The following is a 14,162-nucleotide window of genomic DNA, read 5'->3' on the forward strand; positions in this document are numbered from 1 at the left end:
GAACGTGCCCTCTAGCCGCTGACGCGCTCCCCCTTCCGTCCGCCCCGCTAGGCTGTGGTCGCCGAAGTCCGTCTTGTACCCGCGACGCCTTCGCCTTCGGCTTGGCTCGCCCAGAGGACTGGGAGACACTAGAATATCCCACCTGGGGAGCGTACCTGTCCACTTTCCCCCTGTAGCTCCAACAGATTTTTGCTTTATATCCTAAGGCTGCTTCTGAGGTAAAGACACGTTTCGGACGGCCACGTCTCCCCCGGGGCTTCACACGTCTTCTCTCCCTTGTGGTGCTTTTGCTGCTAAAGTTCTCTGGGGCTGAGATGAGTGTAGCCGCACCAGGTTTCTCCTGGTCTCCCAGAAATATCTTGTGTAATCCTTTAAAGTTCTTTTAATGTTTATATTTGAGAGAGAGAGAGAGAGCACAAGCAGGGAGGTGCAGAGAGAGAGAAGGAGGCACAGAATGTGAAGCAGGCTCCAGGCTCCGAGCGGTCAGCACAGAGCCCGACGCGGGGCTCGAACCCGCGAACAGTGAGATCATGACCTGAGCCACCCAGGCGCCCTCTTGTGTAATCTTTTCACTTTCAACTTTGCGATGGTCTCAAAACGTAGGCCTCTTTTGCAAACCTGGGGTACACCTGGAATTTTTTGCTCTGACAGAGAGGTTCGTCCATTTACATTTGTTGTGATTATTAATGTATTCAGGCTCGATTCCATGATCTTTTTAACTCTTTGCTGCATTTTTAATGTTTCTTTTTTCCTTTATTACCTTTTTATGGATCGCTTTTTGGAGGACTTGCTTTTTTCCGCCTTTTTCCCCTTTTTTCTGTTTGGAACTTACATACTCATATACTTTACTTACATAATTATACTTTATTCCTTTAATAGTTACCTTTGAAATCATACGTACATATCTCACTTTAAATATATAAAGTACCCCCATCGTTAATATTACAAGGACTTATTATGCTATTAGCGTCCAATTTCTGTCTTTTTTTTTTAACCCACAGATTAGACACTTATTGTCACAATTATTGCTGTGTTGTATGGAAGTGCTCTCTTGGGTTAACGTGCATGTTGGCTGTTTATTTTTCCTCCCGACTTTTTGGCATATATATCGCCCCTTTGAGGATCGTTTTCTTGCTTGAAGAAACAGTCCTTCGGACTTGCCTTTAAGGAGGGCGCCTGACACACGTCCCGACTCTCGTGTGTCTGTGAACTTTATTCTGCCCTTACTCAGGAGACCGCTTCCGTGCGCGCACCGTTCTCGGTGGACAGCTGCTGTCCTCTGGCATTCTGAGGCTGCGCTCGGCGGCTCCCTTTGCACAAGACATCGTGCGTGTCCAGGGTCTGTGGACCGGTGGGTGTTGCCGGTTCTGGGAACTTTGCGGCCCACGCCTCCCACCCTTGCCCGTTGCCTCTGTTCCCCTCGGGGCTCCGGGGTGTGACACTCGCCCAGTCCTCCGGGTCTCGGCTCCCTCAGAAGTTCCGTGAACTCTGCGACGCAGGCACGTGGACATACAGTGCCCTCTTACTCGTGCACACACAGCTCCTCCTGTTAGATTTGTCTAAGTGACAAAGCCCCGTGAACTGCCACACGGACGCCACGCTGAGAAACACGTGCACCTGCCCGCGCCCCTCCCCCCACCCCTGAAGCAAACACAGTCCCCACCACTTTGGTCTCTCGCTTGACCTCTGCGCCGTGTGGTCCCCGCACATCGATAGATACTTCTGTGTCCCCGAAAAGCAGACTGGTCTGAAGTGGGGCGTCCCCGTGGAGCTCTAGGGCTCCAGCCCCTTCCACCTGCCTGCCCTGCACGGCCCTGCCCAGGCCCCCGGGGACCCCGGCGGGCAGTGTGTGTCCCGGCCAGGACTGCAGACGCGCCCTGCGGGTCCTCCTGGAGGGGGCGGGGAGCCCTGTCCCACCCGCGGTAGACTCAGCGTCTTCCCGCCCCTGGTGCGGCCGCGTCAGGAACGAGCCTGCATGTTCTCGTTTCGAAGCGTTTGAAACATACGGTTCTTGCCATTTAGTGATCGAACGGCTTGTGCTCAAAAATAGGCCGAAGTAACAGCTGCATAATAGCAGGTGGTGACATTTGCCGGAGGACTAAATACCACTCTTGTCGGTCTTGGCCTCCCGGAGCGGTAAGTGGGGCCTGCCCCCGACTCCTCCGGGGTCGAGCAGACACAACGGAAGCGCAGGGTGCGGCCGTCCACGGGGACGGGGCTCAGAGGCCCCACAGAGGCGGCCCCGGGGCGCCCGGGGCATCGCCGGTCGGCCAACCGGCGTTGTCCACCCGGCGACTGGCGTGACACACGCCCCGGGGGCCCCGCCCCGGCCCCCCCCCCCCCCCGCAGCCCTGCTCTCTGGCTCCTCGCCAACGGGTTTGTTTACCTGTTTCTCTGAGGCTCAGCGTGTAAGTGTTCACGTGTGGTTTATTCACGTGCATTTACATTACGTGGAGGGCTGTTTACGCGAGGCGTATTCCTAGAAGCTCATGGTGGGCGTCCGGCCCGTGGCGCCCCAGACCAGCGTGCCCGGCTGAGCGTGCTGTGTGGCGGCCGGGCGCTCTCCTGGCGGGTCTCTTGGCCTGAGCAGGGCCCGCAGCCCAGGAGCCGCCTTTACCCACGTGGCTCCCCGCTTTGCTCCTGAAGAGGCCGTTTCCCTTCTAGCTGCGCCACTGGCTCCTGGTGTAGAGGACGCAGAGGCCGGGGGGCCCCGCCGCGGGAAGTCGGGCTTCGGGAGAGACGGCTGCTCGGAGGGTCCCCCTTCTGCATTCCCGGGACCGCACCACGCAGAGGCTCAGCCCTGACCCCCTGCGCCCCTTCCTTGCCGCCAGGACGGGCCTGGCCGTCCGTGCTGTGTCGCTGTGATAACTTGCCGTAGATCTGTGCCGTCCCCGCAGGTAGAAGACGTCCGTCCGTCCGTCCGTCCGCGTTCCGTGTGTGCCCCGCCAGCTCCCCTCCCCGGCCGCCCTGCAGCGCGGGTCCTGCTGTCGCCCATGTGTTGAGGAGAAAAGTGGTAATTGTGGATGCCAAGAGCCCAGTGCTTGTAACTTCCTGGGTGTTCCGTTTGGGCTCGAATTAAGAAAGCCCATTGTCCTATTTCGCCTCATTGTGCAGAAGGCACAGCGGGGAAACCGCACAAGGCAACAAACTGGGGCCACCACGTGTCTCCACGCCACGCACCCAGTCGCTCGCGGCCCCCCGAGGGCCCCGGCGTGTGCAGCGCGGATGCTCTGTATTTCCTTCTAGCCAAGAGAAATAAAACTCCGGGGAGTCCGAGTGAACCCCAGTCAGCCGTGGCCACCTCACGTGGACCCCCGGCCGTGGGAGAAGGCGTGCTCCTCACGTGTGGAGCGCGTGCCCACCTGGCGGGCCCTGACCACACAGCGTGCCCGTGGCAGGCGGCCTGGAGACCTGGGCCCTGGAGAGGAAGGCCCCCGGGACTCGATTTCTCCCAGGCACACGTCGCATCAGTAACAACACCGTTTATGTTAGGGAATGGCTGTTTGTAATCCTTTTTCCCTGTGAATCAAAGCCAGTTCTCAGAACGCAGGGTTGGTTTCTGAACATCTGCTTGCCAACGTTCCAGTTGTCGGTTAAGGAATATCAGCCACGCCGGTGCAGACTGCGGCCCGCGTCGCCTGGAGGGAAGCAGCTGCCGGAAGTCAGAACCCTGCCGCGTGGTGGCCCGGCGAGGGGACCCTGGTGCCCGGGGCCGAGGAGCTCCCGGCGCAGGGAAACCAGCTCGTGGACTGTCGGGGGTCGTGGCCAACAGGAACCGGGTCTACCTCCTTCTGAGGAGCTGAGTACTCTGCGTAGATAACGGGTGTCGCATCTGTCTGTCTGTGTCCGTGGTCGGCATCTTGTGTGACGCATCACCAACAATAAATCCGTGTGGGAAAAACCACCGTAGCTCTGTGGCTACCTTTTCTTGGTTGGAGTGATGGCCTCACCCACCTCGTGCCTGAGGCTCTCACTCCTGAGTCAGTTCTTCTAACCCAGCTCCTCCCTCACCCACAGGGAGCACAGCTGGGCCTCTGGGGAGCAGGCCTTAACCTGAGCCCCCCGCCCACACCTACGGGTGTCCCTGGTGCCCACTGGCTCAGCCCCACCCTGGCCCGACTCTCCGGGGCCCTCATGCGCTCGTCCACTCCCCTGCAGGCTCCCCACCTGTCCAGACTCCAGCCCTGCGGTCAGACCACCACACCCCCAACCCAAGCCCTTCTGTTGGGGACAGGACACCAGAGTCCTGTGTGGCTCTCTGCCCTCGGTCCCTGAGAATCTCTCGTCCAGTCTGTGGCCAGAGGGGTCCCTCTAGATGCCAGTCAGCTCTGCCCCTCAGCTGGTCCCTCCCGCCAGGCTGTGACCCACCTCCCAGGACACCGGTCGCTCCTACAAGGCCCCCAGCCCTGCCCCCAGCTGGTGGATCCCGCAGGCAGACCCACATCGGGGCCCTCCTGCCCCCACCCGTGTGGCCATGCTTGCCCCAGATCGCCCTCCCCAAAGGACACCTAGCTTCCTTCAGGGACCGTGGGACACGCACAGAGAGTCTTCCTGTCAGTTCCACGGCCCCAGCCGCGTGCTGCCGACCCAGGCCTCGACCATCCGGAGCTTCCGGCGCTGCTTCCCCGGGGCCCTGTCTGCTGCACGGCTGCAGCCCACCTTCCCGGGCCCCAGGTGTCTCCACCTCTGCCAGCCTCTGCGTGTCGAGGGTGAAGACGAGCCATCACAACGGACCCAGTGGGACAGAAACCCCGCCCCAAGGGGATGAGCCACGTGGGCCCTAGCGTGGTTTTGCCTCCCGAGGCACCAGTCACCAAGGTGCCTCGGGAGCCGGCAAGGTCCACTCTGACTCCGTGTCCGTGGCCTCCGGCGGCTCAGGCAGGACCCTGGCCTGTTCCGTTCCTGCTGTACCCTCCCCCAGGCGCCGGTGGCCACGGTCCCCCACGGGGAGGCCTCTGGGCGTCACATACCTGGGAGAGCTGTGGGGCCAGAGGTCTTGGGGTGGGAAGGACGTCCAAAACTCCTGGAGGCCAGGTTGTCCGCGTCCCTGGACGCGCGGGGACACGCACGTACACACACTGTGCGTGCTGCACACGCCACACACGTGAAGCTGCAGACGCGTGGGCTGCCCTCTTCGTACGTGCCCCCCCACGGCACGTGTGCGTGGACACACACAGCACGCACGCTGCACACATCACACGTGAGCACGCGTGTGCACGCCCACGCGCTCTCACGCCCGGTCTGCAGCAATCAGCAGAGATCCCCAGAAAGCCAAGCGTGTGCAGTGCCTTTCTGGACGGGGCCGGGAGCTGCCTTCACAGAGCCACGCCTCCCCGGAGCTGCTGAGAGACCCGGTCTCCACAGCCCTCGGGTTATGACGGGAGTTTCGCTGGTGTCCTGGCCCCAAGTGTCCGGGCTGGGGTCCTGTCTAGGCAGTCCGCGGACAGACAGCCGTGTGCTTCCCAGAGCTGAGCCACGTACGGAGGCGACGAGGGGCTGATCCCTCGAATATATAAAGAACTCCTACAAGTCAATAAAAACGGGACGTTGCCGGTCAGTGGTCAGTGTTGACTCCGAGTCCAGTTCTGACACGCGGGGGTTTTCCCCACGCCGGGCAGTTCTGTGTGACCCCGGCGGGCTGTCTGGAGGTTTGGCTACCCCTGACACCATCCGCCAGATCCCACAGGCTCAGGGCTCGGTCCCGCAAGACGTCCACTTCCGCTCTGGGTGAGTCACAAGTGCGGGCTGTCGCCTGCGCTTCTGCCCGAATGGCCGCAAGTCAGAGGTTCCCGCAGCCCCGTCTTCAGGTTCAGTGCATTTGCTCGAGTGGCTCACAGATCTCAGAAAACCAGAGAGCACCGGTTGGTTACCAAGGGTGCCAAAGGTGACGGGTCAACAGCCAGAGGAAGACATACACGGGGCGACGTCCCCAGCCAAAGGATTTCTGGGATTCGGGCCCAGCACGGTGCTGCACGGAGCGGTCCGGCCCGCCAGCCGGGATGCCCCCTGAACCCCGTCCTTCCGGGTTTTAGGAGGCTTCACCGCGCACTGTGGTGGACTGAGTCACGGGCCACTGGTCGCTGATCCAGCCCCGGCCGAGGCTCCCCCAGAAACCAGGGGTGGGGCTGAATCTTCCAACCCTCAATTCAGGGGGGGTCCTCTGGCAACCAGTGCTCCTTCGGGGTTTCCCACGGTGCCCTCGTCGGGTAAGCCCAGCGGGGCTGGAAAAGGGCTGCGGGTAAGACACACGCTTCACCCTGGTGGCTGCAAGTGATTCAGGAGCCGAGGACCAGGGACCAGATGCTGTAACACAAGATGCTCCCATGACTCTTCTCAGGAAACCCCAAGAGTTTTGGGAGCTGTGAGCCAGGAGCCCTGGATGAAAACCAAACGTATACAAGTATGTGCGTAAGTTGTAAGTTACAACGTCACAAAAACCCAGCAGGGAGACGGGCAGGTGCAGAGCAGAGGACGCGTGTCCCCGTGGCCGATGTGCCTACGGAAAGGTACTCAGGCTTGTTAAGGAAGCGAGGATGTGCGAGGCAGACCACGACGTGACACCACCCGTCACCTGCCCCACCGGCGAAATTTGAGAAGTCCGCCCCCCGCCCCGTGCCAGTGAGCAAGCAGGGGTTAGGGAGCCCCGTACATTTCGGGCAGGAAAGCAAATGAACACATCTACTCGGGAAAGCGTTTGCACGGCCTACAAAGTTGAACGTACCGTCGCAAGCCCAGTTTTGGGTGCTCCGGGGCCCCACCCCACGTGCGGTATTTCTTCCGCCACCAGGTGTGACCATTCCCCACCTGCCCGGGCTGCAGCCTAGCAGTTTAGGTCCGGAGCACCCCAGGGACTGCCTCGCCCAGAGATGCCTGGCATTCAAGGCCCGCCTGGGAGTGGCCGGTTGCCAAGCCCCGGCTGAGCCGAGTGTACACAAGCCGGGCACCCCACCTGAGGCACAAGTGTGCTCCGGACCCCCCGAGGGTCGGGCCGGGCTCCACTGCACCTGAAACCAGACCTGTTCTTGGCCACCCCTCCCCCTCGCTTTCTCCTAAGGGTGCCCCCCTTCCGAATCGGGCGCACCCCCGCGTCAGGCTCTGCTGCTCAGGAGTCCCAACCGGGGATGACGTGCCCCCCCAAATGCCACAATTCCACCCCCAACTATGTGCCCCCCCAAGCGTGTGCACATCTGTCAGGAGCACGTGCGAGTGCTTACGAATGCACAAGGGGACCAGCGGAAATGCCGGTCAGCCCGGGGGTGAGCGCGGTCCAGCTTAGCAGGAGAGGACCTGTGGCAGATGGCAGTGACCTCGGGGGTGGTATCGGAGGTGAACTCGTGGCCCCCCCAGCATGTCAGAGCAGGACCTTGTTTGGAGATGTAATTACTGTTACGCTGGGGTGGTTCTGGAGGACATTTGAGCCCATGAGCGTTTCCGTGGCCCCACGCACTCGACAGCACAAGTGGGTGTCATTGCACATGTGAAGTGGTGTCCTACGTGGGAAAGACATTTAACGGGACGTAATTAGTTAACGTGAGGTCATAGGAAGGAGGTCCGTGTAACCCACCGTGTCTGGTGACCCTGCAGGGGAGGAGAGAGAGACGCAGACGCGCAGGGAGGCGGCCATGTGACCACAAAGGGACAGTATGGAGCGATGTGGCCCGAGACCAGAGGTCACTACCAGAAGCCAGGAGAGGAACATGGGATAGAGGAACTCTCTCTCAGGGCCCTGGGGAAGGGACAGCCCTGCCAATAGCTTGCCTTCAAACTTGAACTCTAGGATAGTGAGAGAGTATGTTTCTGTTGTTTTAGGCCACCCAGCCCTGGCTGCTGTGACAGCAGCCCCAGGGAACTAGAATAGGTGGTGGGTTTGCCCAGCATGGGAACTCAGGTTCCCTGTCACCACATGCTGGGGTCCACCTCACCGGTCTTCCCCTCTGCCTGTCCCTCTGTCTAGAACAATCTCCTTTCCACTCCCATCCCCCACTTTCTAACCACCGAACCCTCACACCATCCCTGCTTCTCTTGGACATCACCTCTAGAAGTCTGCTCTAACCCCTGCTCCTGGGCTCAGCCCTGGTACTGCTTCTTAAACCCCTCCACTCTCCCCAGCTGGCCCCAGCAGGCGCCCCATGGAAGGGAAGTGCTGTCTCTCGCTTCAGTGGGCTGGGAGCTCCCCTGGGAGCAAGGACTGAGGAGTCGGTCTTATCATTTCTGCCAATGTCTTGAATAGGCCCCGTGCATGGTTCATAGTGGCACTTAATATATATTTACACAAAAATGAGTTAATGGGTGGGCATTTACATGAACGGGTGGATGAACGGATAGGCGGGGATTTGGTGAATGGGTAGATGGATGAACAGAAGGATAGGTGGAAGAAGGGGAGAAAGGAAGGAAGAAGGAGTAAAGGAATGGATGGGAGGGTGGGTGGGTGGGTGGATGATGAATGGATAGATGATGGAGGAATGGATAGATGAATATGCAGATGGGTGATTGATGGGCAGGTGGTTGGGTTGTTGGATAGTGAATGGATGGATGGATGGATGGATGGAGGATGAATGGACAGACGGATGGATGGATGGTTGGTTGGATGGGTGGATGGATGGTGGATGGATGGATGGGTGAATGGTTGGATGGATGGATGGATGATGGATGGATGGAGGAGTACTTGGATGGATGAGCAGGTAGGTGAATGGATGGATGGATGGATGATGGGTGAATGGACGGACAATGGATGGATGGATAGTTGGATGATGGATGGATGGGTGAATGGGTGGATGGATGGATGATGGATGAATGGACGGAAGATGGATGGATGATGGATGGATGGTTGGATGGGTGGATGGATGGTAGATGGATGGATGATGGATGGATGGGTGGATGGATGGTGGATGAATGGATGGACGATGGATGGATGGATGGTTAGTTGGGTGGGTGGATGGATGGATAGATGGATGAATGGTTGGATGGATGAATGATGACAGATGGAGGAGTACTTGGAGGGATGAGCAGGTAGGTGGATAGATGGATGGATGGGTGGTGGATGGATAGATGGATGGTGGATGGATGGATGGAAGGTAGATGGTTGGATGGGTGGATGGATGGTGAATGGTTGGATGGATAGGTGATGGATGGATGGAGGAGTACTTGGATGGATGAGCAGGTAGATGGATGGATGGATGGGTGGATGGATGGATGGATGGATGATGGGTGAATGGATGGACAATAGATGGATGGATGGATGGTGGATGGATGGATGGATGGATGGATGGATGATGGGTGAATGGATGGACAATGGATGGATGGATGGATGGTGGATGGATGGATAGATGGATGGTAGATGGATAGTGGATGCATGGGTGGTTGGATGGGTGAATTATTGGATGAATGGATGATGGATGGATGGAAGAGTACTTGGATGGATGAGCAGGTAGGTGGATAGATGGATGGATGGATGGTGGATGGATAGATGGATGGTGGTGGATGGATGGAAGGTGCATGGTTGGATGGGTGGATGGACGGTGAATGGTTGGATGGATAGGTGATGGATGGATGGAGGAGTACTTGGACGGATGAGCAGGTCGGTGGATGGATGGGAGCATAGGTGCTGGACGGGAGTATGAATGAGTGAAAGGTCCTGTATTACACCTAAAAGTCTGTCGTTCTGGTCCAATCTCAAATCCCTGCTGTGGGACTTGACAGGAATGCTATATTTAGCATTTATTCTTCGAGGACATGGCACTCTTTAATACAAGTGAAATTAACCTCCAAACCCTGAAGCCATGTTCTCTCTCCACACTAACCTCCTGCAGAAAGCAAGCTCCCTGGGAGGGAAGAGCCTGCCCCTGCCCCATATCCTGTCTACGCAGGTCTCAGTCCCTGTGTCCACGCTGCACTTTACCATCGGATTTATGCTCTTCACCAAGTGACCTTTAGACACAAAGTCTGGCTGTTAAAGCCCAGAAAAGCCATGTGATTTTTCCTTTGAGAGAAGCATTTTAATAAAGTTTCTGTATCCGTGAAATAGGTGATTTACGGAGTAAATGGATTCTCCGTGTTTGGCTTTTCTTGTATTTATTCCACAATCCCGCTTTAATCTCTGTAGATGCATCTGACCAGCCAAAGTTCGTGGCTTTTACCTGCTTCCTGATCACTGACAGCAGAAAAAGAGGTTGCCTTTTTTGAGATACAGTTAATTAGTAAGTCCTCTGCGCCGCTGTCCCCATGGAAGACACTGCCCGCTGCCCTCTTCTTCCCAAAGACCCCTGGGTCACAACCGCAGCGCAAAGCCTGGGGCACCCGCCTGCCCCGCAGAGCAGGGTCCTAAAACCCAGCCCACCTGACTGCACAGAGAAGGCTCACCCCAGGGCTGGGAAAACAAAAAAAGCCAGCGGCTCCCCCACCTGTGTCTGCAGGTGGGGGTGGGGGGTTGCCTGGACTCCCCCCCACCCAGCTTCCCGGTGCGGAGTTGGCTGGGCGGGGGAGCAGTCCCTTCATCCAAGCTCGAGAGCCATGGCCTTCTTTCAACTGCCATTTTTGGTGTCCTTACACAGAATGGAAATGGCAGAATATTTCAATTTAGTGAGTCTGGCTTCATTTTTCATTTTAACAAAACAGAAAATACGAGTCAGTGCACCTGAGAACAGGGCAAGTTCCACTGTGTGGAACATGTGCTTCAGGTGTGTGCACGTGAGAGAGAGAGAGCGAGAGAGGATCAGAAACAGAGAGAGATGGAGAGACACAGAGACAGAGCAGGGGAAGGGGTGGCGAGGCAGGAGGAAGGGGCGGGGAGAAGGAGAGAGGGAGACACGAATTTTCAGGTCAGGTTGAAGACTCGGGGCCCTGCACCCCCTCCGCAGGGCGGGCAACCACTTGATCACCCCAGGCCCCTCTCCGCCCCTCGGCCCAAACTGGCAGGTGGGGAAGGGGAAGGCCCAGGGCAGGCAAGTCTGAGAAGGGACTGGGTCCCGAGGGGTGGGGGTGGCCAAGAGGGGGATTTGAGGACAGCAGACTGCCCTCGTTGTCCAGGTACATGACAGAAAGGCAACGGAGCCCCGGTGGACTGGGGGGGGGGGTGCTGAGTTACCCCCGTTTTCCTGGGCAGAAGGCCTCCCAGCCTTTAGTGTAGGAATATGCACCGCTGTCTGCAGCAGGAATCAAGGGCCCTGGGGCCACAGGTCACAGACACCTGCACGCACTGGCCAGGGGTCGACAGGTGAGGGGAATGGGTGCAGAGCAGAGCAGAGGCTGCTGATGTTAGAGAACCGTTCAGTCACATAGAAATGCAGCCTGGTGTCGGCCGGTACCTGTGTCTCCGGGGAGGGAAGCCAGAACCTCAGACTCCTAAGCGAGTGTAGGACGCTGTGTCAGTCAGGATCCTTGGTAGGATCTGTCACCTCCACCCAACTAGAGGACCCGGGGTCACTCACAGAGGCCCCTGGGAACGGCCGGTCTGTGCAGGGGACACGGGAGCTGGCCTAGGGGCAGGCCTCCCCACCACCCCTGCCCTGGCGCCCAGCCAGCGCCTCCCACAGCCACCGCCAGAGCCAAGATCGCAGCGGAGGCTGGCTAGCCGTGGTGCACATCCTGGGCACCCCACAGGAAGTCACGCGGGGACGGCAGCGCCCCCACGGCCATCCACCCCGCGCTGGCTGCGGCATAGCCCAGAAAGGGCAGAGTCCCTTTCTTGTGGCTTCACTTGGTCTGTTACAAAGCCGTGAGTCTGACACCCAGGGGAACTTGCTCAGAAGCTCAGACTCTGAGTCTCCCCAGGCTCCAGTCTTCCAGCAACGTACGAGGGACCAAAGACATCCCTCCGGTTCCTCCCGGCTTCCCCCTGCTCTCCCCGAGGGGCTTAGACTACCACGGGACCCTCATGACACTGGGAACTTCTGCCCTGAGCAGGCCCCTGCTCTCGAGGGGGTGGCGTTTTCCAGGAAGGCTGCCCCCCTGGGGACGGCTGCCTCAGGTGTCCCTCCAAGCACACAGGGTGAACAGAAGGCATGGGAAAAAATAGCACAAACGCTATTTGCTTAGAAGCCTGGCTTTTCCAAACAGAATGCAAAGGACTTCTGTTTCTAGAACTGAACTTTAAAAACCCAGCCAGTATTGACTTATGCACTAAATGTATTTGTCTAGAATCTAAATAATTTTACTTATTCCAGGAGCTAAATTCCTCTCTCTTCAAGTTATCAGTCATGTGGATGAAGGGTCCGGCAGACGCTTCGTCGGGTTCAAACCAGAACGCCTCCGCCCTGGGGCCTCACTGCACGCTCCTTCCCCGTCTGGATCAAAGGCTAATATTTGGAGAGGCTTTTCGACAAACGCATTCAAAGGCGGGTTACAATCCACCAGCTATTAAACATTCGGATATCCGTTAAGCCTTTTTCACACAAGAAACTTCAATCGAAGATTCTAAAAAGTTCTATTATACACAAAATGATCATTTTAAAAGCTGAGAAGGAAAAGGTGATAGTCACCTACAGATCCATTCCAGAAGGCGGCAAACTAACTCTTCCGGCCGCCCGGGGGGGGGGGCGGGGGAAGGGGGGGCGCTCTGGGGTCTGTGCGCCGAGGGGGACGCACCGCAGGGGAGGACAGGCCTCTTCCACTCCCTCTGCTCCCTCACCGTGCCCGGGCAGCTGTCAGAAGCCTTACGGGAGCTGAACCCTAGCAAGGGGCCCGACAGGTGGGGGCGTGGGTCCCGGCCCCAGGACGACGCTCTGCAGGCCACCGGCTCCTGGGAGGGTGTTTCCAGCACGTAGAAGGGGTGGGCTTTTAATCCAGTGAGTAGCTTTCTGACGGCTCCGCGCGACTTTCTAGCTGGAGATGCAAATAGATCGAAACTACCAGCTGGGCTGTCCTGCTGACCACGGCCAGGGGCTGCCGCTGCCCCATGGGTCCCGGCGACGCAGCCTCGGCAGGCCAGGGGTGTGTGCAAGAAGCCGGCCCCGGGGCTGCTGTGCCATAGGTGCGCTCACTTGCTCCCGTCCCCTTCCCTGCGCCTCCCTCCCGGGGCAGACGCAAGGCCACTGCCTGTCTGGTGAGGGGAGTTAGCCTCCCCCACACACGCCGGCCCGCCACCGCCGAGGCCAGCTTCTCTCCACGCAGCCAGAGCCCCCGGGGGCCGGCACCCCACCTCCTGGGCACCTGCCCCCAACTCCGTGCCCCTCGGCCCTGCCTCCCACCTCCCACCCCAGCCCCTCCTCGCCCTAAGCAGCGGCTCTGAGGCCTGTGGAGACGTCCACAGGCGGAGGGATGCCTGACCCCCAACCCCCAGCAGGCCCAGGCCGGGCGGACACGGGTTTGGGGGTCCCACTCCACGCTAACAGGTATTTAGCCAGTATTTTGGCCGTACGCTGCAACACAGAGGGACCTGCGTCTGGACACTGTGCCCTACTTAGGAAATCTCTCCTCGCTGAGAGACAGGAGTTAGCAAGCCTGAAATTACTTTGTGCGTGTTCTCGAACCGAGCAAGCAGCAGATAATCAGAACCCGCTGCATCATTTGCGGGCGGAGCACAAAATGAGCCTCCAGGGGCCCTTTTCAAAGCTCATTAAAGGGTCTCAGGGTGGCGGCCGGCCGTGGAGCTCTGAACGAAGTCCCCGCAGAGCGCGAGGCCCTGGGGGTAGGAGGGTGTCGCCTCGGGAGACAGAAGCAGCAGACAGAGAGAGAGAGAGGCTGCAGGGACGGATGGGCTGGGTGCCTGGGGGGTGGTGCGGGGTAGCCCTCAGCTCTGTTCCCAGACAGCCCGGGGTCTAACATCCACCTGCCACGGGGTGGGGGTGGGGGGGTTGGCTCCGGAACTGAGACCAAGGAAGTGCCAGGAGGCTGGGCCACGTGAGAGCCGCAGGGCCAGGGCGCACCCCGACGGCAGGGCTGCGGGAAGGACCCAAGCCGGCCCGAAGGTTCCCACAGGCCAGGTTGGCCACAGTGCGTGCAAAGCTAACAATGCCGGTAGTGGCCCGGAGCCCCCCGTCCCAGCTCCGGCTGCCACAGGGAAGTGCCTTAGACCGGGGAGTCTGCAGACACATTTATTCCTCACGGTTCTGAGAGCAGGGCCTCCAGGCGCCACCCTCACTCACGTGGGCGGAGCGCACGCTCCGGCCTCTCTCCTACGGGGGCGCCGATCCCACCCTGGGGCCCACCCCGGGAACCCCGTCCCA

The 14,162-nt window shown here is 59.1% G+C and overlaps 1 protein-coding gene across 1 annotated transcript in view; it reads left to right on the forward strand.

Moving 5' to 3' along the window:
* SLC6A3 (solute carrier family 6 member 3) overlaps window positions 1-2,688 on the forward strand; it is a 38,455-nt gene extending 35,767 nt beyond the window's left edge. Inside the window, exon 14 of the mRNA XM_047077363.1 lies at window positions 2,665-2,688. Coding sequence (XP_046933319.1) covers window positions 2,665-2,688 — 24 coding nt within the window. The remainder of the gene's footprint in view (window positions 1-2,664) is intronic.
* The last annotated feature ends 11,474 nt before the right edge of the window (window positions 2,689-14,162 follow it).

The sequence above is a fragment of the Lynx rufus genome, unplaced genomic scaffold (assembly GCF_022079265.1).
Source record: "Lynx rufus isolate CCGP_SWC_20201006 ecotype Redwood Valley unplaced genomic scaffold, mLynRuf1.p SCAF_1, whole genome shotgun sequence".
NCBI lineage: Eukaryota > Metazoa > Chordata > Mammalia > Carnivora > Felidae > Lynx > Lynx rufus.